At 37.9% G+C, this 23,048-nt stretch overlaps 2 protein-coding genes and 1 long non-coding RNA gene across 5 annotated transcripts; 2 read left to right on the top strand and 1 right to left on the bottom strand.

Annotated features, from left to right (window-relative positions):
• The first annotated feature begins 1,458 nt into the window (after positions 1–1,458).
• On the top strand, positions 1,459–11,595 carry LOC135634253 (polypyrimidine tract-binding protein homolog 3-like). 3 transcript variants are annotated; one of them, XM_065144595.1, is made up of 15 exons: positions 1,459–1,647; positions 1,774–1,918; positions 2,020–2,091; positions 2,177–2,253; positions 4,347–4,464; positions 7,244–7,376; positions 7,628–7,692; positions 7,777–7,826; positions 7,921–7,962; positions 8,757–8,808; positions 8,936–8,990; positions 9,089–9,102; positions 9,288–9,395; positions 9,480–9,623; positions 11,040–11,595. In XM_065144595.1, exons 2-15 carry the CDS (start codon positions 1,862–1,864, stop codon positions 11,427–11,429), a joined length of 1,377 nt encoding a protein of 458 aa, XP_065000667.1. In that variant the 5' UTR covers positions 1,459–1,647; positions 1,774–1,861; the 3' UTR covers positions 11,430–11,595. The 3 variants fall into 3 exon arrangements, with proteins under 3 accessions (XP_065000667.1, XP_065000666.1, XP_065000668.1); XM_065144594.1 differs by having other exon boundaries at positions 1,460–1,647; positions 1,801–1,918; XM_065144596.1 differs by having other exon boundaries at positions 1,465–1,647; positions 1,801–1,918; positions 4,347–4,431.
• Positions 11,596–13,945: 2,350 nt separating this feature from the next.
• On the top strand, positions 13,946–16,533 carry LOC135632465 (uncharacterized). The gene is made up of 2 exons (XR_010494711.1): positions 13,946–15,097; positions 15,629–16,533. It is a non-coding gene; the product is annotated as an uncharacterized LOC135632465 (long non-coding RNA).
• Positions 15,592–17,379, bottom strand: LOC103979104 (ethylene-responsive transcription factor ABR1). The gene is made up of 2 exons (XM_009395141.3): positions 16,588–17,379; positions 15,592–16,430 (listed from the first exon to the last, which is right to left on the bottom strand). The coding sequence occupies exons 1-2, from the start codon at positions 16,994–16,996 to the stop codon at positions 15,733–15,735; spliced, it is 1,107 nt and encodes a 368-aa protein (XP_009393416.2). The 5' UTR covers positions 16,997–17,379; the 3' UTR covers positions 15,592–15,732.
• Between the last annotated feature and the right edge of the window lie 5,669 nt (positions 17,380–23,048).

The raw sequence follows: 23,048 nt of genomic DNA, 5'->3' as shown, positions 1-23,048 counted from the left end.
ATTATAATACAGTATAAAAACACTATAATTAAAATAATTTAGACCGGTCCACAACAAAAGGGAGGAAAAGTGAGGATAGTTGACTGGCTAAATTAAGAATATTCTAGGTATTAAATATTAGAGAATATTAAAATTAGAAGTATTTCTAGCTTCAAAATATTTTTTTTTTTTGAGAATTCATCCTGAAATATATAATAAATATTTAAGATTATTAAGGCCAAACTGAAACACATCCGAGTCCATTGGTCTTAAGATATAGGTTGACATTATGAGCAATTAGAGCCTAGAAAGTCTACAAAGCAATGAAAATAGCATAGGATTCTCTTCCAACACTTAATATAGAATTTGTCCAAATTGAGGATAGGACGATATGGATAAATTATATATAGAAAATATGTTTTTAACATATGAGTAGGTTTCATTGATGGTATTGAAATCTTTGGTGTCTATATGATTATAGAAAAATATTCCATTTTGATATGGATCTTTTCATTTATATCTGATATTCCAATTGAATTGAGATAACTGAGCTATATTGAGTTGACATACTGCAATTTGTTTCCCCTCGTCAGACCCATACAATGTTTTTGAACTCCTCAATATGGATTCACTATTTATCTAGTGGTGCCAATTCTAGTTGAGGAAAGGGGCTTAAGGAATTCATAGCTGCTATATTTTCTGGAGTTGGTACTGTTGATTGAATGATTCTGAGCTTATTATAATTATCCTAAATGAATATTTCCATCTCTCAACTGAATTAGCTTCAGAAGAAAAATGTCACATTTAATCTCATAAAAGGATGCTTCACACTTTGTTAAACCACTATATATATATATATATATATATATATATATATATATATATATATATATATATATGTCACATACAACTATTTTAAAAATATTTAATATCTTAAAATTAGTTTTTTAATGAACATAAATACTAATTTCTTTCTACTTTCTTTTTCATCCTCTTCTTCTTTAATTTTTTTCTCACCGTTTTCTTCTTTCTTTTTCTTCATTTTCATCAAAAACAGTATGAGATCGAGAGAGTCGAGATCATTATCGAGAGAGCCACAAAGGAGTATAGGCTAGATGATGATGATTAATTGATGACAGGGGATATAGAAAAAAATAAAATAAAATAAAAAGATAAAAGGGGTAATAAATAGTAAATATTACTTTATTAACTTTTAAAAAGAATTATAAATAGTAAAAAAACTCTAAAGAATAAACGCCTTAAAATTAAACTGCAATAGTGGTGCTGTCGCTGTTTGATAAGTTACATCGTAGGTTCAAATTATTTATCGGACGGATTTAGTCAGACGGTAGAAACGACGCGAAATCATTCGTGAAATAGGATCAAAGGGTGTGGATTGATTATACGACAGAGTCATCAATGTGCGAGAGGAACAGCGTAACACTTGTTTGTCATCGGAGACACCGACCACCATAAAGAGCGTCCCCTATCTCCTCCGTTAGGGTTCGAGGAACTTGCGAGGGCGACCGATTTCTAGGTCTCGATAAAAGAGAGAAGAGGACCAGTCTTGACACCCTATTCGAACCTTGTGCTCCCGATTCCGTCCCATTAACTCGCTTCCCGTGATCAAGAACCCTACGCCGGGATCCGCCTATCTGTCAGTTCAAGGTAAGCGCTGGCGATCCCATTTGTTCCTTTGCCGTGTCGTTTTTGGTGTCTTCGATGTCGGATTGCGCGGCGTGTTTCATCCCCATCGGTTGCATAAAATATGTGTATTTTCTCCTGGAATGGAAGATCAAAATTGATTATTGTTGCGTCTAGTGGGGAAGAGTTCTTGAGATCCTTCTGCTTTCTGGCTTGAGCTAGAGGGTGAGGTGTGACAATGACGGAGCCCTCCAAAGTCATTCACATCCGCAACGTTGGTCATGAGATATCCGAGGTAGCTTTCTGTTTCATGATAATGGTCTTCTAGGTGTTTAACCAAGGCATTCGATTGTCGTCTCTTGATATTGTTGAACCTGAGCTTCGTGCATTCTACAGAATGACCTTCTTCAGTTAGTGCAGCCGTTTGGAGTTGTCACTAAGCTTGTGATGTTGCGAGCCAAAAACCAGGTACTTTTTCCCTATTTTCGTTAGTGGTCTCCTCGTGTGCCCCATATGCAGCTTTGCCACTGTTTATCTTGTTTCTTTATGACAGGCTCTTCTTCAGATGCATGATTTGTCTTCCTCCATTAACGTTCTACAGTACTACACAAATGTCCAACCAAGTGTGAGGTGTGCACTTGAAGAGCTTTTTTCTTTTTCGTGTTATTGGGTACTTCTTATTGTTATTAACACCTTCAGAAGTTGATGCATAATCAGAATCTGTGTTGGATTCTGTTTTTTCTATGATAATGTTGCAACCTCTCTCTCCGTTGACTCTTATCTAAGGCTAATCAATGTATGCAATAATTGGACAATCTGACAAGTTCCATAATGTGACCTCCCTCAAAGTAAAGGGATTGACATATTGGCCACTCAGAATTTTAATGGTAAATTAAAAACTTTTTATATGAAGGATGCCATTGCAAGTGGGTCTCGACTACATAGATACTTGCCAAGAAGTGAAAAATCATGTCAGTGCTTGATTCTGGATCGGGAATAAAGATCTACCATCTTTTTGCTTATTTCGAAGTGTGCATACTTGTTTTGTCAACATGAAATTTGGAACCCTTTAGGTAAGCAATTACTGTCGGTGGGTGTGTGGTCAGAAGGAGATTCAGTACAACTTGTTTATAAAAATCGAATCTGGGATATAGGGAAATTGAAATTATTAGATTCAAACTTTGGTAGACAGAAAAAACAAAATGGTAGGGAAACTATTGTTATTGATAAAAATTTGAAAGAGATGACAGTAGGTCATTTAAAAAGTTGATGATAGAATGGTAGTGTCAAAACTTGAATGGGAGGATAAATCTATTGCTCTTAATGTTCATGCTTCTCATGTAAGACTAAATGATGTTGCCAAATCAGACCTTTGAGAAATTGTTCAAAGAGGGCGATTTAAGCAGTGGTGTCAGTGAAGCATGTAGAATTCAAAGGAAATACAGGATGATAAATATTAAAAAAAAGAACAAAAGTAGGAGATATGTATTTAAATTGTTTTATGTTGTGATATTGTACTAGAAGATAAAAGGAATAATGAATACCATATAGGAATTGACATAATTATAGTCAAATAGATTCTTTTAAGTAGGAGCATAAAAATAGAATTTGATGGATAAATTGTAAAGCATACCTTGATAAAGCATGACCTTGCATTATTTTGTGTGATACATTTTAAGGCATATCGTGACTGTTTTTCTTGACCCATTAAGTTATTGAGTTATCGTACACATGATTTGTTATTTGTCCAAAATTGTATATAATATTATGATACTTGTGATAAATACTTTTTTCAGTTAAGTATCATAGATGGTTTTTAATTATTTAAAAGTATCAAAGATGATGGATCAACAACAGTATCGGCCACATCAACACTCAGTATGATATGATCCTGGTATCATACCATTCTAGAGAGAGATTGGGTCTGGTATACACTGTGAAAATCCTTGTTATAAACAATGGAGGCAACCAATGATCCGTCTTGTTTGAAGTCTAATGAGAAAGGTGCACTCTGTCTCTCACCTTAAGTAAGGCTTCATAGCATGAATGCCTGTGTTGTGTGCCCTTTTAAAAGCCCACGTGCCTATTAACAAAATTATCAAGCAACACCTGAATAAATTTACATTGTTCCAAGCACCCTTTTAAGGCGGTCGATTTGTCACCACTAGTCAATTTAGCTACTTTCTAATCTCCAACAATCCAAACCAATGTTTAGGAAGTTAACTAAAACAGTTTGTAGACCATTGCTGACTTGGCCAGCTCAGTGTCAAAACAGTGATGAATGAAATGGTGCTGGTGAGATGGCCTAGGCATCCTGAGACCTATACACTGCATCACTATTAGCCGGAGCATCAAAACGTATTACTTCTGACAGCAACATCTCACCTACTGCACCATATCTGGTTAAAAATTTACATCATTTTTGTGTCATTTTGATATTTTCTATATAGCTCATTGTGGAGGCCGTCATGCATGTACATCAATGGATTTTGAACCAGTTTATGGTACATTATTGTTCATCATTGTAATGTGTTTCTTTTTCTAGATAATAAGTTTTATTCAGTGACTAGCTAGTTCTTCATATGTATGAATCATTAAAATCTAAAAGAGAGTGACTATTTTAGTTCTTACTCTAAGAAGGGCCCTGCTCTCTGTTCCTTTTTGAGTTTCTGTGTTTCTATGGTTTTACAGAGGTTTCTTGAATTTTAATCATATCATTTCAGGGGGAGAAATGTTTATATACAATTTTCTTCGCATCAAGAACTGACAACAGCAGACCAGAACTCTCAAGGGCGGAAAGGTGACCAGGTGTGTACTCTGATGACTACATTATACTTGCCTGTACGTGATATCTCACATCTGAATTAAATATTTTTATCTACAATGTCAGTCATCTTAATCACTGTTAATTTTTCTTGACTGTTCTTTGAAGTCAGAATTTTTCATGTACATAAGTCTTGCATATCTATCCACTCAAACTGCAGTCAAGATCAACTATGCTGTGATTGTCATAATTTTCAGGCCATTGGAAATTTGTGTGAGTTTGGTATGCTTGACCACTTGAAACTGCAATCTTCAATTAATCATGCTGTAATTGTCATAATTTATAGGTTTTTAAACTTGAGCTTAGGACTATCTTGATGCCACTTTTTCTTAATCAAATTTATGTGATGTTTGTCAGATCAAGGTACATCAAGCAAGTTTTAGGTTTCAATTAATTCTTATATAAAGTCCTCCAAAATTAATTTTGGTCTGTTATTTCTTTTCTTTCTCCTGCTTCCTTTTCTTAAATTTTGGGACTATACTTTCATATCATATTATAACAAGACAAACATGATGTATGCTGCGGTTTCGGTTCTCTCATTGCTTATGTCTGGCAGCATTTGTCGAAGTCAGAATAATCCGAAAGCTTTGTTTGATGAAGAACCTTAAGCTGGTTATTGTGAAGATGTGGTCATGACACTTGATTGAGAATGAAATTTCTTTGCAGGGCTCATGCCTGTTTCCTGCTTTCCTCTGTTTTTCTTTTTAATTTTTCTCTTTGTCCCCTGAGATATTTGTCTTATAACCCAGTGTCTTTCTCATTTTTGCTAAACCAAGCAGCTGGTATTTGCTTGTTAAAGTTAATTAACCAATTACATGGTTAAGTTCATTGCTTTCCTGGGCTATACCTAGTGGTTCTATATCAGCTTGGTGATCAAAAGATGCAGTTAAGTGTCTTTGGTCCAACAAAGACATCAATTTGGATCAAAATATGGCATTTGAATAATTACTATGTCATCTCAATCAAAGCTGATGTTAATTTAGTTGTAGTTTATATCATTAGTGCCTAATCTTATTTGTACTTTAATTTCAGGGGCACTTCCAATCAATGGAGAAATTGAAGAATTGTTGCTTAGATAGTTTATTTCTAATACATTGTATATTGGAGAATAAAATGATACTGATTATGACTGGAATGATTTGGATCAGAACGAATGACCTTGGTTTTGGAAAATATTATATTTTTGAAAGATTTGTCTATTGAAATTTAGTCAATATAATAGAAATTTCATCAGTTGGATAGATAGTTACTGGAAGCTTGAAGATTCTTTGTGGAAACTGATTAAATCTAATGATAACAGTTACAAAGCATTAACTGTCAAAGTTGAAATGTAAATCAGAGCAAGCAATCAAAGTCCAAAGGAACCTTGTGCCTCCGACCTTCTTGATCAAATTGTCAGTCATTGTCGTTTGAGGGTTTAAAATATGTACAACAATGTTTTTAAAAGCACTAGGTGCTTACCCGAGCGGAGCGAGGCGCTCCAGAATATTAAGATATAAAAAAATATAAATTATGATTAATAAATATGATCATAAAAATAAAAATGTCACATCAAATTAAAATCATATGAAGTAATCGACCAAGAATAGAGGGAATTAAGAGGAGTAATCAGCAGCAATGGTGGAAGGTGGGAGAAGGAGAGGGTGGCGGGCGAAGTTGCGTACTAAGGTGGCAGTGACATACGTAGGGTTTCACTTTGGAAGATAAATTGCGTCGGGGTTGGATTTTGTGTTAGGGCATATTAGTTGGTTCGATTGAACCAACTTGCTTGTTCGATCAATCTAGGCATGAATCCATAGCCATCTTCACTCGGATGCTCACCCAAGGTGCTTGAGCTCAAGCGAGCTCTTGGGCAACACTAAATCAAAATGCCTCGCTTGGAGGTTTTGCGAGGTGCATTGGCCTTGCCTCGCCCAAGCGCCTGAGCGTCTTTTGAAAAGACTTGCTTGGTTCGATTGAACCAACCTGCAAGTTGGTTCAATCGAACCAACTTGCTTGTTTGATCGATCTAGGCATGATCCAGATCCATCTTCACTCGGAAGCTCACCCGAGGTGCTTGAGCTCAGGCGAGCTCTTGGGCAAACACTAAACCGAAATGCCTCGCTCGGAGGTTTTGCAAGGTGTGTGGGCCTTGCCTTGCCCGAGGGCCTGCGCGTCTTTTGAAAAGACTGACCCAAAATACCTCGAGGTCAAGATCTATATTACATGAGCGATCAATTCAGGCTGGGTCGGGTTGCATTAGTCGAGTTAAGTTTTAATTGGGGCATATGCTTGTTGAGGATTCGGTTCTGCTGTTAGGTTTACTTTTTCTTGTTATTTTTGGATACTTTGTTAGGACTTTGCAATTATTTATGACTTTTTAATCCTTCTGGAGTTTGGATTAGAGCGCAGTCATAGGGGATCTTTGTAGGAGATCTAATTAACCATAGGAAAATTATATAGGAAAAAATATCTGGTCAGTTTGTTGTATTTTGCTGTATTGTTTTCATCATCCTCTAGGAACTGTTTTGAGGAGTCACTCAAGGGTATGCCAATCTAAGGTCAATTGGATGAAGTAAAAGCATACTAAATTTATATGAACTTATGTGTGAATGGTATATGGCTCGCTTAAAAATAAGTTGTCTTTCCTGAATATAGCATCTTCTTTACATTGTTCACTTCTGTTCATTCTACTATAATTAAATGAATATTTTTTTTGTCTTATTCTCTCTCTAGAACTATATGTTTCTCTACTTATTTTTCTCTCTTTCTTTCTCTCTTCCCATTATCTTTGATGGCTTGCTGTTGGGCACTCAGGATTCACAACCCAATCGAATCCTCTTAGTTACAATTCATCACATGCTCTATCCTATCACAGTGGAAGTGCTCCATCAAGTGTTTTCTCCTTATGGATTTGTGGAGAAAATTGTCACATTCCAGAAGTCGGCTGGTCAGCTTCTTCAGCTTTCCTCTCTGAAATTTGGTCTTTCAGATTTTAATAATGAGTTTATAACACTATGTTTGGCTGTACTTGTTAGAAGTTTCTCTTTGTTAACTTTATTAACCTATTTCTTTTTTAGGATAATTAATTTTCTTTATTTGTTTATTAGTAGAACTAATTGAATTGAATTGTTCATATTTTATTGTTATTTATACTAAACTTTCATAAACTTAAGTAACCTACCAATTTCCATTTTGTAGGTTTTCAGTCTCTTATCCAGTATCAATCACAGCAGAGTGCCATGCAAGCAAGAAGTTCTTTGCAAGTATGTAGTTGTATTCACTAAAATTTTGTTATGTTTACACGTCTTTGTATGTGCTGATTTTGCTATGGTTTTTCATTTTTCTAGGGACGCAACATATATGATGGCTGCTGTCAGCTAGATATACAGTTTTCAAAGTTAGTTTCAGTCAGAACTTTATGTTGTCTTGGTTTTGTTGTACTACCTTTTCTTTAAATGTCTTACATGTTTGCTTTTCCTGTTCAAATCCAGTCTCAGTGAGTTGCAAGTCAATTACAACAATGAGAGGTCTAGGTATGTGATTGCACCTTCCGCTGTATCTGTTCCTGAAAAATATTTTATTTATTTGACTTCAAGTGGCACCACAATAGAAAATAGTTTAGTAATTAGCCGTAAAAAAATCTGATTTCAGCTGATTAGTTGGCTAGCTAAACTAATATTTATTGTTCCTTCTGAGCATAAGAGACTTCAATAAATTCTTTATAATGTCCTTGTAAGATATATCTCCCAACAAAAAATGTGTATCCACTAGCAACATTCCCAAATGAATTTACTTTGCCAAACACATTCTTATTAAACAAGTTTTTTACTATTTCTGTCATTGAGCATATAATTTGAGTCTGAAGTGCTCCATTTTTTGTTTCGTTGAATATTTTTTTTGTACATGTTCGATAGAATCTTGACCCTATGAAACATTTTAGACCAAGTTTTCTTGATTGGGTTACACTGTTACAAACTTTTTCAAGATATCCACTGTTCATGAGTCTTCCAGTTTCTGTCATAATTACTTATCCCGAGGTTTAACCTTGTCTTACCATTTTTTCACTTAGAGCCCTGTTTATTTAGGCCCATGTTTTTATTCCTTAATCCTTTTTTTATCACCTTGCTACCCTCCCAGTCTTGTACTTTTCAATATGCACATTGACCCTGAAAATGGATGACTACACTCTGATAGTAGCATACATCTTGATCCCACGACTCTAACCTGTTGGAATTACACGTTATACAGCTGAGAATGGTAGCCGATGCTCAAAGCTATGTTACCTCTTTTTTAAAATACTTGTCTGAAACATGCCCTTTGTGTTCAGAGATTTCACAAATCCATCTTTGCCTACTGAACAGAGAGGTAGAACTTCACAAGTAAGTTGCTTCTCTTTGTCTCATCTTGTATGACAATTTTCTATAACTGGAATAGACCATGTAATGCCTACTTAAAAGAATCATTTTCTGATAATGTCATTTTTCTTTGCTATGTTTTGTGCAACAGCATGGCTATGGTGACACTGGAAGTCTCTATGCTCTCCAATCATCTGGTGCCAGAGGTCCATATTTTATGATTCTGAGTTTCTATTGCGTAACATAAACTGCTATTTGTTTACTGATTACTCTTTTTTTTCCCCTTTTCCTTTTCTTGTCTCAGTTGCATTTCCTCAGGTGAGAGCTATGGCCTTTGCCCGTGCATGGCTTTGTCCTATTTTAATTTGTTAACATATTTTATGGGTGGTTGATATGAATATATGATATTTTTGATTGTTGATATTAGCAGTTTATCAAATTATCTCCTTCATGGCATTGAATGCTAATATTCATATTTGGCACTAACTTGATTATATTATTAGATGGGTAATGCTGCTGCAATTGCAGCTGCTTTTGGCGGAGGTTTGCCTCCTGGAGTAACTGGTACTAATGACAGGTGCACAATCTTAGTGACTAACTTGAACCCTGATGTAAGTTTTCATCCTTGCCTGATGCTTCCGTCCTAGAATAAATCATGCAATTCATTTACTCCATCAATTCTACTTTTGCTGCAGAAAATTGATGAAGACAAGCTTTTCAATTTGTTCTCAGTTTATGGCAATATTGTAAGAATAAAGCTGCTGCGCAATAAACCAGATCATGCACTTGTTCAGATGGCAGATGGGTTTCAGGCAGAATTAGCTGTACACTTCTTGAAGGTTTGTTTGTGCTTTATCGACCTTAATTGTTGTATTAATTTCCATAGTTATAGTTGGTTGAATGCTGTCCTCATTCTTGTCATGTGTGCTTTTACGTGACACATCAAAATTCTCCTGCAACTGATTTATGTTTTTAGCAGGACTCCTTGCTTTAGGAATGCAATCTATTTAATATTCCCTGCATCTTTATGGTAATTGTAAATGCAGCATTTTTTTTGTATGATATCTTTCTCAACATGTTGGATCCTGGTTGAGTACATGCAGTGTATCATGTTATGCTTGAAACCATGCTAAAGTCGATTGAAGCAAACCCCTTGGATACTTCCATTGATGTTATGTTCTGCATTAGGTTCTCATAAGAATGTTGAATCCGTTTTGCTTTTGCCATGATTTATGCACCAACGATGTTTATGGTTCAATCTAGTGTTTTTAAAAGCACTAGGCGCAGGCCCCGAAACAGTCGAAGCACTAGGCGCTTGCCTAGGCACCTACCCGAGTGAAGCAAGGCGCTCCAAAATATTAAAATTTTAAAAATATATATTATGATTAATAAATATGATCATAAAAATAAAAATGACACAATATGATTTCTACTAATGGAGACTTATGCTAAATAGGTTTTTAACTGGTGCTAACTAGTTCTAAAGAGTTTATCAATATAGTGCTAAACAATTCTAATCAATGCTAAATAGTTCTAAAGAAGGAATTGAGAAGAGGATTAATTGGTGGGTTATGGAGGAAGGTGGGGGAAGGAGAGGGCGATGGATGAAGTTGCTAACAAAGGTGGTAGACAAAGCCACGAACGAAGGCGATGGCTGCTGCGGACGTAGGGTTTCACTTTGGGTTTGTCTCACTGGGTCGAGCGTGGGGGTGCAAGTTTTGTGTTAGGGTCCATTTAGTTGGTTCAATTGAACCAACTTTCTTGTTCAATCGAACCAAGCTCGAACCCTAACCCACCTTCAATTGGCCACTCGCTCGAGTGACGCATGGGTTTAGGCTAGCTCTCGAGTGGTGTTTCATCGAAACGCCTCGCTAAGAGGTTTTGCGAGGCATTCAAGCCTCACCTTGTCTTGCCCGAGCACCTTTTGAAAACACTGGTTCAATCTGATTTCATGAAATGTTATATCGTCAAGACATGTTCTGCTGGATTTTGCAGTTGATGCCCTATTATCGACGAGGTTTGAGGCTTGCACAGTTTCTTGGAAACATCTAGTTGCATTTTTTATGTTTCTGTCGGACATAAGGGAAAAAAAATCATTTATGAGAGTATAGGCTATATGCTTGGAAGTCTCCTTTGTCAATTTCACTCGGTCGATGTACCATTGCTGGACAAACAAACTGATGGCATATTTCTGCATTTTTATACCATTGTTGGACAAACTACTGACATATTTCGGCTTTGTTTTCTGATTGCAGGGAGCATTGTTGTTTGGGAACAGGTTGGAGCTAAATTTCTCCAAATATCCAAACATAACACCAGCACCTGACACCCACGAATATGCTGGGTCCAGCCTTAACCGCTTCAACAACAATGCAGCGAAGAACTACAAGTATTGTTGTTCCCCGACGAAGATGATCCATTTGTCGTCCCTTCCGCAAGACATAACTGAGGATGAGATTTTAACCCATCTGGAGGAGCATGGTACAATCATGAACACAAAGCTCTTCGAGGTGAATGGAAAAAGGCAAGCTCTGGTCATGTTTGAAAACGAGGAACAGGCTACCGAGGCTCTGGTCTGCAAGCATGCAAGCACCATTGACCGGTCAACCATCCGGATTTCCTTCTCCCAATTACAGAGCATTTAGACACAGTCCTTGTTCATGCTTCATGTGAGGGTGCAGCTTCTCGGTCATTATGCTTGTACTTGATATTTGCCAAATGTTGATGGATAATTGACTTGTGCATGTATCTTTAGTTAAATTCAAGCTTCTGTGATATGAAGGATACTCTGATGCGAGTTTCTCGATTCAAGCTATAGGGGGAGTGCCATAAATTGGGCTTGCTTTGATGGATTGGCCGCAGGGAGACAAGAAGCTCGTGCTGAAGAGCTCGGTGGGGTTTTGCTTCATTTAAATGCATTTTCTGCATCTTTGAAACGAAGGATTGGCACGTGTTATCCATTCCCATTTAGCTGCTGATATGACGAATATTCTACGTCATGTGGACCTGAGACTTACATGCTACGCCGATCATTAAGATGAAATTGCTCATGGACGCATCACCGCAGCATCGAGACGACAAGATTCTTAAGGAGTATTTTTTCTGTGATAATCTACATTTGAATGATCTTCTCAATGACACAGTCACTGCTATTTTATCATCAATAAAATGGCCCTTTGTAAATATTAAGGGCGGTAAAATACATTTTCTTCCTCAAATAAATCATAACCAATACAAACCCCACAGGCCCGATGTTATAACTCCAAGATTAGATTTAAAGTTAATTACATATTATCTTATAGTTAATTATATATTATCTTATAGTTAATTATATTTAGCATCTCGGTTTCAATACTCTGAAAAAGTATGTTGAGATTTATATAGTTATGAAAGTAAATTATTTAATTATATATCTTCTCATGCCGTCAATTTTATCGACGGAAGATGTTGTACCGTCAATTTTATCAGATTTATATAGTTATGAAAGTAAATTATTTAATTATATATCTTCTCATGCCGTCAATTTTATCGACGGAAGATGTTGTACCGTCAATTTTATCGACGGAAGATGTTGTACATGTTGTCGGGTAGAAAAATGACATTAAAATCATGAATTCGTCCTTCCCTCTACTTTCACTGTCTTTCAGGACAACCTACTTAGAGGAGAAAACTTCAATTAAATCTCAAACAAGCTCATTGAGGGTAAATGCCATCTTGCTGATGCTACTTGGAAATGATCTTAGTGTTGGGGATGATAATAACGAAGGCTTTGGAGTTGCCAAAATTGTCGGGCATTTGAGAGCTGAAATAGTTATCATTCAAGAATATGGTGTTAAGCTCCTTGTCAAAGAGCACCAGTGGTAGCGCGCTCTCAAAGTCATTAAATTGAAGGTCGGGGGTACTTAAATAATGGTAGGTGAAGACACACGTCAGGATCAACATAATTATTGGTGAAATTATGAGGGTAAAAGTACATGCCCTTAGAGCGACGTAGGCGTGATGGAGACGGGGATTGGCGATGACGACACTGATCTCGATATCGAACTTAAAGTCATTGGGAAGGTCTCCCATCTCTAAGAGTGTTAAGAGTTTATGGTGCACGATAGAGACAACCTTGGCATTGAAGAGGGTCGAAGAAAGATGTAAGAGAGAAGAAAAGTAAATCAGGATAGTGAAATCGAAGGGGAGGACAAAGTTGAAGAAGAATAACAAAGCTTTCGTAAAAAGGTAAATTACCTTTTTTTATCTCTTTTTTAGCGTCAATTTCTATTATCTCTTCTATTAATAGAGTTAACGGTGTAAAGAGACACAAGATTAAATATTATACTTTTGTAAGTCTAGGAATCATAATATAATTTTGTTAAAATATAAAAATCGAGATGCTAAACATAATTAATTACATCAGATAATTAATAATTAACACTCAGATTTACTGGCTAAATCAATCGGTTGACCACACTGACTAAGTTGTTGACAAGCAATACGATATCATCCAAATATTAAATATCCACTCTTCACGTCGATATGTCGGAACATGACACTCATCCTCCGGCAACTCAGACCCTACGTTCGGATTTAGCTTTCAATACTCAATGAGATCGCTGCAGCAAAACCACAAACCGCACAAGCTTATAAATATTCCAAAAGCGTTATATTTGGCATAAGTGTAGCAATCATGCAGCTTGTTTTCCATCGATTAAGTCATTTCTTTAACTTGTGCACCTTTTTTTCTAGCCATACTACATCTTTGACGTTTGAAGTTTGAACTTCCAAAATCCAGCAAAAGAACAAGCACAAATAAGAGTTCGATTTAGAGACATCTTTGACGTTTGAACTTCCAAAATCTAGCAAAAAAAGGACAAGCACAAATAAGAGTTTGATTTAGAGACATCTTTGACGTTTGAAGTTTGAACATCCAAAATCCAGCAAAAGGACAAGTACAAATAAGATTATGATTTAGAGACAATAATGAATATGAAAATATCACCCAAATGGTTATTGGGCTAGAAGCACATTCAAGATAAAACCCTCTTATATTGATAAATATCGAGCGAGTCGAATGACATATATTTAAGTCTAACCGAATCTAGTAACTTAAGTTTAAAAATTAAATTTATATCTGACTATTAGTGTAACCAACCTTAAGCCGTGACCTCGGGGTCGACGCGATTGGGTTCGGGTCCGAAGGGGATCTTCCCAAGATTGTTTTCGAGTCTGTCAAGGTGATCGGGTGCGGTGATCGGGACGGTGTCGTTGCCTTCTCCGAGCAGGAACTCCTCGCCTTTGCGTCTCGTGGGGACCTTCGGCTTCGCTCCTGCACAAAGGTCGAGTCGGGGTGCTCGGCCCGACCTCTCCGACGATCAAGTCAGTTGATGTTAAGGGGAATTCAGATGATGAAGTCTTTTTTGTGTCTCCTCTTTTTTCCCTCAGAGCGTAAGGACTTTTATAGTAAGAATTATCGTTGTCTGACGTGCCTGCCTGTAGGGAGTAGGATCATACTTCTGATAACGTCTTACATTGTCGTTGGCGTGGCGTGAGGGATCGAGCCTGAGCAGGATATTAATGTGCATCGATAGACGTTTTGGTCTGCGTTGACCGGGCGACTCATCAAGTTTACAGAGGCGAGATGCGTCACCTGACGCAACTGATGTCACGTGAGTCTTATCGTAATTATTACCCTCGTCACTGGCTCAATATGTTCTTACTTCCTTATTGATTGAAGGTAAAAAAAAAATTTGATTGATTTGAGTCATATGATTCAAGTCAGATCACGACATAATAACTCATTAATAATGAAACTAGTAGTAGGTATAAGTTGGTCATAAGAAGGTGCGTGGCGCGTGAGACGGTTTCTCACGTGACTCGTTCCGGTTCAGTGAAGAACCGGTCCGGTTAATTGAGCCCAAGTCTGACTCAATTTTGCGTCGGTTCCCACAGAACCAAAAAGAGGGAAGAACGAAGAAGATGAGACCTAATTCCCTTTACCTTATCCTCCTCTCGAGCTCTCGTTCCCTTGCCCTCTTTCTGCTCCTCGCTCTCTCCAGTCCCCAGTAAACGTCCCCATCATGTCTTCTCGATCCGCTAATGCTTCGCGCCGCCCTCTCCCTCACTCCCTCTTCTTCTTGCCCATCTCCCAATCTCCGTGGTTCCTCTGGCGACCGATGATCCCCACTCTTGAAACGCTCCTGCAGCTACGGTGTCGCGCGGGTGGCCGTTCTCCTTGTCTGGCCCCGGAGTTCTTGGAGGCCGGCCTCCTCGCCGCCGTCATGCTCGCTCGATGCACGTGATTGGAAAGGTCGGTCGGTTAGATCGGGTAGGTTTCTATAAGACTGCTCCGAATCCAACAAATATTTATACCCGAATGGCTGCGGAATCCGATTCAATCGTGTCGAATGGATTCAATACCAAAGGAATCCAATAATGATAACCTAAACAAAGCTAAATCAACATGTGTAATTGTCATTTGATTTCGTTGGTACTGTTCGTCTTGTGAGTATTTTTTGGATGAAGAAATAATTTGAGAGAGGCGATCATTTTAACCTTTATGTTTTGATGAATTGTTCTAATAAAATAATTCATATAATATATATTTTGATTGAATTAGGATAAATCCCTCATAAAACAATAATAGCTTTTGTACAATTGTATGGTAGCATAGAAATATTATTCTGCATCATACTTTCCTTCTGTAGAGGAAAATTGATTTCTTCTTTCTTATCATAAAGAATAATCTGCAATCTTTTCTTTCTTTTTTCGGTAATTTTGTCATGCAATTTTAGTGTTATTGGAAGAAGTTTAGAAAATCCATTCAAATAAGAAAAATACATTGATTATTTGCTATCAGCCACCGAAAAGAAGAAGAAGAAGAAGATGGAAACAGAGTATACTGTGTGTAAAGATAGAAAAGAAGGCGAGAAAGAACACTGGAGCAGAACCAATGGACCTGCTTCAGCTGCCTGAAGAAGATGGAGGAAACTGGCTGGAACCCATCCATGATGTCTCCGGAATATCCGGCACTCCACTCCAGTTCGTCTGCTGCTCCGTCGTGCTCGAAGCATAGAATGGAGAGTACGGAGTTGATGATGAAGATACAACGGAGGAGTAGGTAGGGATGGAGGGAGCAGGTAAAGAACTGCCGTCGTTCACAGTCGAACACATGGGCGAAGCGTAATTGGAGTACATGTACTGATCCAAGAGACTCGTCGGAGGGATCCTCTGGTGCTCCTCGCCCGCCTGCAACAGCCTCGTGTACGCCAAGTAATCGGTTATGTTATCCGACGTGGTGGCAGGGGAATTGGACGTCGCAAGCGGGACGGAGAGCGACGGCTGAAGTTGGACGTTCTCGGGGAAGTTGAGTTTGGCTCTTCTGCCACGGAAGCGGAGGGCGGCCGCGTCGTACGCCCGCGCTGCCTCCTCGGCAGTCTCGAACGTGCCCAGCCACACCCGCGCCGCCTTGTGGGGATCCCGGATCTCCGCCGCCCATTTTCCCCACGGCCGCTGGCGGACTCCGCGGTACTTCCTTCTCGGCTCGCTTCTCTCCGCCTCTTCCGGGTTGGAGGAAGCAGGGGAGGGCTCTTCCATGGCTGCTGCCGGAACAGGGTATCCTAGTATTGGCAGAGGGCCTCCTTGTGGATACTGCTCTGTTACTGTACGAGTACCACAGCACAAAGAACAGAACGAGTCACCACCGCCATGCAGATGTAAGTCCAAATATATTTCGTATGCAGAGGATGTTTGGATAAAGCAGAATGAATGTGCACGAATGAACTCAAAGATGATCACATGAAATAACAAGCAAATCACCTGCAACGTCTGGTGATGCGTCGCCTCGGTAGCGTGCGAACTCGCCAAGGCCTTGATGGTGCCTCCACGCCAAGTCAGGCGGCGACGGCACCCGTCTCGTCCTGTTCTGACTGCTTGCGCCGCCACCTTGACCGCCCAGAGACGGGGACGAGTACGAAGAAGAGATGCAGGACAGCGAAGATGAGGAGGAGGAGGAGGAGGAAGACGAGGAAGAGACGACCGACACGGAGTCCACCGCCATCCCAACCGGCCGCGGCCTCCGCTCGGAAGCCATGACATGCGTCAGCGCTGACACTATGGTGGATATCTCCTGCGCCCGATGGTAACTCGAAAGCGGTGCGCCATCACTCCCCTCGGCGGCGAAGCTGTCGTCGGGCAGCTGGTGTGGGTTCGCCACGTTGTGACACATGCATGAAGCTACTCCTCGAGCGCCTCCTCCTGCTTCTTCTTCTTCTTCTTCTTCTTCGAGGGTACGGTGGCGGATCTTAAGCTATATAAAGAGAAGCAGGCATTGGTTTGGAACGGACGTGTCTCCGAGGGCGCTGCGGCAGTGCATGGCCATGTTTTTTACCGAGACTCCCCAGTTTTCATAGTGACAGTGGATCTGCTCGGGGATGTGATCGAAGAAAGGAAGTGTGAAAGAAAGGAATATGCCCTACACACGCCTTTGACCAGTTACGTTGGATCCGACGGGAATGATGGGGAGAGGAGAATTAGGATCAGGCTTGTGTTGCCGACATGGTTGGTCAACAGTGAGATGAGACCGAGGTTCCAGCCGACTACTACTGCTTCGGATGCGCTCTTGTTCGTCTCCCGGTATCTGTTACGCTTTCTGAGCGTTGCAGAAAGCAACACGGCAGCCGAGAGAGAGAGAGAGAGAGAGAGAGAGAGACGATGGGGTCTGACTCAGGAATAAATGAAGCGTGTCCGATCCATCTTCATTCTAAGTGTTTTCCTTAATCCTCACGTGCTAAACCTAACATTAAGCTTAACCGAATCTTCGCTGCCCGCCAGAATTTATGATTTGATAGCCACCCATCCGTTTTTCTTTCTTTTTCCCTCTCTTTATACATTTTATTATGATATTTTTTTGGTATTATTGAAAAAATTATAATATAATATAAAAAAAATATTATAATTGGATAAAAAATGTTATAATGTTAATTTTATTAAAACAGGTTGAATTGAATAGTGATTGAGAAGAAGAGAGTGCAACAGCAATGGCTACGATGAATGTCGTTGTAGCTAAGATTTTACATTCATCTTCACAGAATGTGTGCACCGGTCAGTCATTAATCTCGTGTTGATATCTCCGGTGACAATATCATTATTTTTTATATCGTGAGTATTCCGAATAAATTAATCGTGACAAATTAAGATTAAGACAACTCATAAACATTGAATCTATATAAGTGTATGCCAATCTAATCAGATGTTAGTCATTATTTTTTTAGTACAATATTCTTACGTTTTAGTTTACCACATATAATCACTTTCATATAAAAAAACTCATTTTTTCTTAGATAAAAGATTAAGATCTTTTTTTCCACTAAGGATTCTCTTTTCGAACTAAGAAACTCGTTAAGAAGGGACTTACGTTTTCTTTCTCCTTACTTCATTTAAAGTGTCTTTTTTATTTTATTTTATTTTAAGTTCGCTAAGTGCGTGTCATATTATGGTATCATTTGACTTGAGCATAAAAAAAATTATCGTCTAAATACGGAAACCCTTTCTTTTTTTTTGTCTCGATAACTAATTTTTTGAATAGAAAGAAGTGTGAATGGAATCCATTAGACATCAAACTTAATATATTTCTAATTAATATCCTATCAAGTTATCTAAGTTTAAGGAAAAAAATATTTATTTTTGATTTATTATAATTTTTTCGTATCGCCCTTTAAACATTCGTATATGAAGGTCATTAGAAATATATAAACTATCATGTATGAAAATCAATATTATATAAATATGAACTAAAAAAAAGAAAAAAGTATGAAGGTATCATACATTATATATACTTTATTAAGGGGGCAAAGAGGTCCCACCAATTCACTTGTGAAAATTAGGTGGATTTGGTTGAGCATCTTTCTTGGCATTCAGTAGACTCATCCTCTTTCTCTCCTTACAATCTCCCATGTTTTCCTTCCAAAAGGATTGAAAATGGATCTACTTTTTTCTTATGCCCATCTTTTTGTTCTTAGCTTACAAGCACTTGACACATGTCCACCAATTAACTACATGGAAACTTGTCGGAAAGTGGAGCTCCATGATGTGCATCAAGCAAAAAGAATATATATAAATATGATGATGATGATGTATAATGAGCTAATGATCACTAGGATGTTATTGTATATTTTTTTAAATAAGTATTTTTAAAAAATAAGAGTAAGAATTTAAGATAAGATTTGACCCCGAGATTTTGCTATCAATAGTCAAATTTTCTAACTAATTATTGACCATATAGATGAAGGATCTTAAAATATGAACACATATTCCTCTAAATTATTTTATATAAATCTACCTGAATGTTAGTGATTTTTGATTTATTTACTTACATGTAAGCTAAGCATATGTATTCATATAAATTGTAAAAGCTTGCATAATAATGTTCTTTCCATAGTACAACTCAGTTATTATCTCAAACTTATTTTTATATTAATATCTTGAAAAACTCTTATGTGCTAAAAATAATATAATTTTTTAAGTATTTTTTTTTATTAAAAAGAGACAAGGGATGAAGATGGGATTCGATTTCAAAATCTTGCTATCATCGATCAAATCTTTTAAATAAATATTAATAGTACATGTGAAGCCTCCTAAAATATGAAGGGATATTATTTAAAGTGGTATATTATATATATGTATAGGTCCTAAAAATATTCCACATGAAAGGAAAGGGTTGTAATCCACCAAAACCATGGTTAGGTGATGTACATGTCGACCTAAGTCGGAAAGAGACCATCTTATAAGAAATTTGGTGCACTGTTCGGCCAAATGTGGGTGTCGTTTATGTTTGGCATGATTGAAATGTGGGATACGATTCGAAGCACAACGTAAGTAACTCCATGACCTACGGAGGAGATCAACTCCGATTGAGGTTGCACGAATCACGAGGAGAATCTCGACGCATCTCGCTCGTTCACGTAGCCTTCGGAGTTCCCATCGGTGTTGTCAAATCATGACCATGAAGGCATCGGAAGCGTTGGTGATCGCTACGTGTCACGTTTCTGTCCGTCCGCTTGTCACGCCGCCCTCGTCGTGTATCACATTTTATTCTTTTTCTTTTGTCGGAATAAGACTTTAAATTTAATCTATCACATTTCATCCGAATGAATGTTATTATATTTTGGCACATTAGGAATTGGAATAACAATGCGGATCACGAAGCGAGCTCTTTTTTTGATGGAGCGAGTGACCTAATTATGGTTGAAAGAAACTTTTGTAGTAATGTCACTTTTAAGCCACCTATTATAGAGGTATCACATATCATGTTTATATAGAGAATTAAAAGAAAACTATATAATCCGAATTCTTAGTGCGAGGTGGATGATTAGATCAAATTAATCTTTTATGCTCATACCGAAAAAAGATATTGAAGCATAGTTTAATAGTATTAACATGTTGAATCCAAGAACATACTCAAGTTAGTATTTTACTTAATATATAATAAAAAATAATAATAAAGATCCTTATTAGTATGCTTCTTAAAACAATAAAAGATGAGATATCGATAAAGATGTTTTATAATTTTATTCGATGGTAATATAAACCAGAGATAGATAGGAAATAAGAGGCAAAAAGTATAGATTAAATTTACTAAATATTTTTTTATTATTATTAAGAAAATATCATCCTAAAAATCTAATAAAATGCAATGGATTACTTAGGGTGGCGTCACATCTCGATCATTTTCATGAGTGACTCAGTCCACCTAAATAGTAGCGTCTAATCTATGAGTCATTCAGTCCACTTGAAATGTCTTTTTTGGTGCCATTAAACGCATCGAAAAGTTGGGAGGAAGATAAAGCTAAAAGAAATAAACATGAAAACAAACGCAGAGAGTTGCTTTTGACTACCAATACATAATGACTTGACCACCTCCCCCGAATGATGTGTACTAAACCACATCAAGCGAGAAAGAAGACTCTACTCGGTTTGATAAAGACACATCGTGTGAGGCCATTATGCCGCCTTCGTTTCTTTTCCGTGTGTTCGATGCCAAGTATTTTGTCCACGTTCCTCTCATGTTGATACTTGAACTCTTCCACCTCCAATTCCACTTTCACCAAAGAGAGAGAGAGAGAGAGAGAGAGAGAGAGTGTGTGTGTGTATGAGAGAGAGAGAGAGAGAGAGAGAGAGAGAGAGAGTTAGTGAAGGTTGGGCAACCCTTTGGATTATTCATAAAGAAAAGTGTTTCCCGTACCGAACTCTTGTGACGGTGTTGATGAGTCCATCTTCTTCTTCTAAAACATTCGTAGTAGAATGATATTTGGGGAATAATAATATTTATTTAGAAGGTGACCTTTGAACACATTGTAAGGGTTTACGGATTCTATTTTACTCGTAGAAATTTTGTTGCTTGCATAAACATTTTTATAACATTTTTCTTTACTTTTTCATTTAAGATAAATTCTCGATGTCACAACATAAGTCACGAACCTTCGTGATTTATTACGGTGGCCATGTCAACCTGTTGTGACTTGAGTTGTGACTTTCTTGCAATATTTACCCAAACTCGAACAACTTGTTATGTTTACATTTACTATTTGATATTTCTCTGAACACAATTTATATATATATTTTTAGATTTACGTGGGTTGGATCGATCCGATATTCATATAATTTAAATCACAAAATATGCAACAAAGTCTTTAACATATATTATAATGTGCTGATCTCGAATCCTTTCTTCGTCGCTTACCTAACTAAGAATAACATAGTGATGGCCTAATTTGCAAAGTCATGAGGTAAATATGCATCAACAAAATACATATATGATTCATAGTTAACAGTGAAAGGAAATGTCATGAAGTAGGAGGGTCTACTCGTGTAAAGAATAATTCTAATGTAGGTTTAGGCTAAGCTCGAGAACTTGGAATCATGGCGGCGGCCTTCAAGCTGAAACCAGTAAAATCGATGAGCTTGTTTGACTCACGGATCAGGATGACTTTGATTCCCTTGTTTTTAGCGGCTTCAATGACGAGGCAAGAGATCAGACTACCGTGTGTTGCTGGGGCAGATGCCGTGACTTGATGAGCTGAAAAGGTCAAAGTCAACATCATCCTTCCGAAAGTCGCCCGGTCAAATTCTAAAGCTGTGAACGGGAAGCAGCAGCAGCCGCAGCTCCTCCTGGTCTTTCATCCTCATAAAATGAGAACAAAGTCTCTTCAATCTCTCAGCATTTCATGGAGTAGGTGAAGTCCGCAACTCTAAAATGCTGGTAGTCGAACTTCGATTGATCTCGTCCAGGTCAAACTTGAAGTATCTAAAGTCAAATACAATGAATCCTGCATCGCCATTTGAAGGATCTCATAATGCTTTTGGCAAGGTGGAGACCTAAAGTCAGCTTCAAGAACTGCAACTGGGTGGGGATGGATTCCTCCACCATCACCCTGCACGACACGGTGAAAAACTGCACCGCCGAAGTCAACGCTTGTCCGCTTCGAAGACTTCGAGGTGGCGGCGCTGAGCTTCCAGAATCCAAAGCAGTCAACGTCGTCACGGGAGTCAACTAATGCGAGATAAAGTAATATTGCAACTGGAGCCGTTTTTTGAAGTCCAACGACGACGACCGATACCAAACCACGCCTGATTCGAGTAATTTTTAAAAGTATATTGTGCTTGTCGGTGACATGATGTGTTGATCTTTATCGTAGTAAAACATGATGAGAATGAGACTAATTAGGAACTGCTGATAACCTAATCTTTTGAAGTCAACTGTTCTTTCCGCTCTATGTTCCAAAAGTTCGGACCATAAAAAATGCAGTGCTGAGTTGATGAAATAGGCTTTAGCTTTACCCAAACGAGTCAGTGATCTGCCACTGGAAGCTGATACGAGACACAGTTTTATGACGAAATATTGCATCGATATTACATCACAGATTCAGGGAAATTAAATCAGAGATGAAAACGCTAGTGATTTTGCAAGCATGTTGATCTTAATCAGTAATACCACAGTTTCCGGTGACACTGATATGGAAACAACTTGGTGAATTAGGTAACTGAAGAGGCCACCACAAGTTGATTTTGGAGCTGAAGAATCTAAGAAGCCTAATTAGATCATTATATGCACATGTTTTGTGAAACAAAAAATACCATAGCATTTAAAACAAAAGGGAAAGAAAATACAGGAACACGAAATCGTCAACGAGGAATGCGCTTGATCGTTTTACAGCACCAGAAAGTCACATTCAGACATACATAAAGTCAATTTTGCAGGAAATATCAAAGGTTTATTCAAT

This window comes from Musa acuminata, chromosome BXJ3-3 (genome assembly GCF_036884655.1).
Source record: "Musa acuminata AAA Group cultivar baxijiao chromosome BXJ3-3, Cavendish_Baxijiao_AAA, whole genome shotgun sequence".
NCBI lineage: Eukaryota > Viridiplantae > Streptophyta > Magnoliopsida > Zingiberales > Musaceae > Musa > Musa acuminata.
The sequence above is the reverse complement of the archived record's forward strand: the minus strand, read 5'-3'. Positions and strand labels throughout refer to the sequence as shown.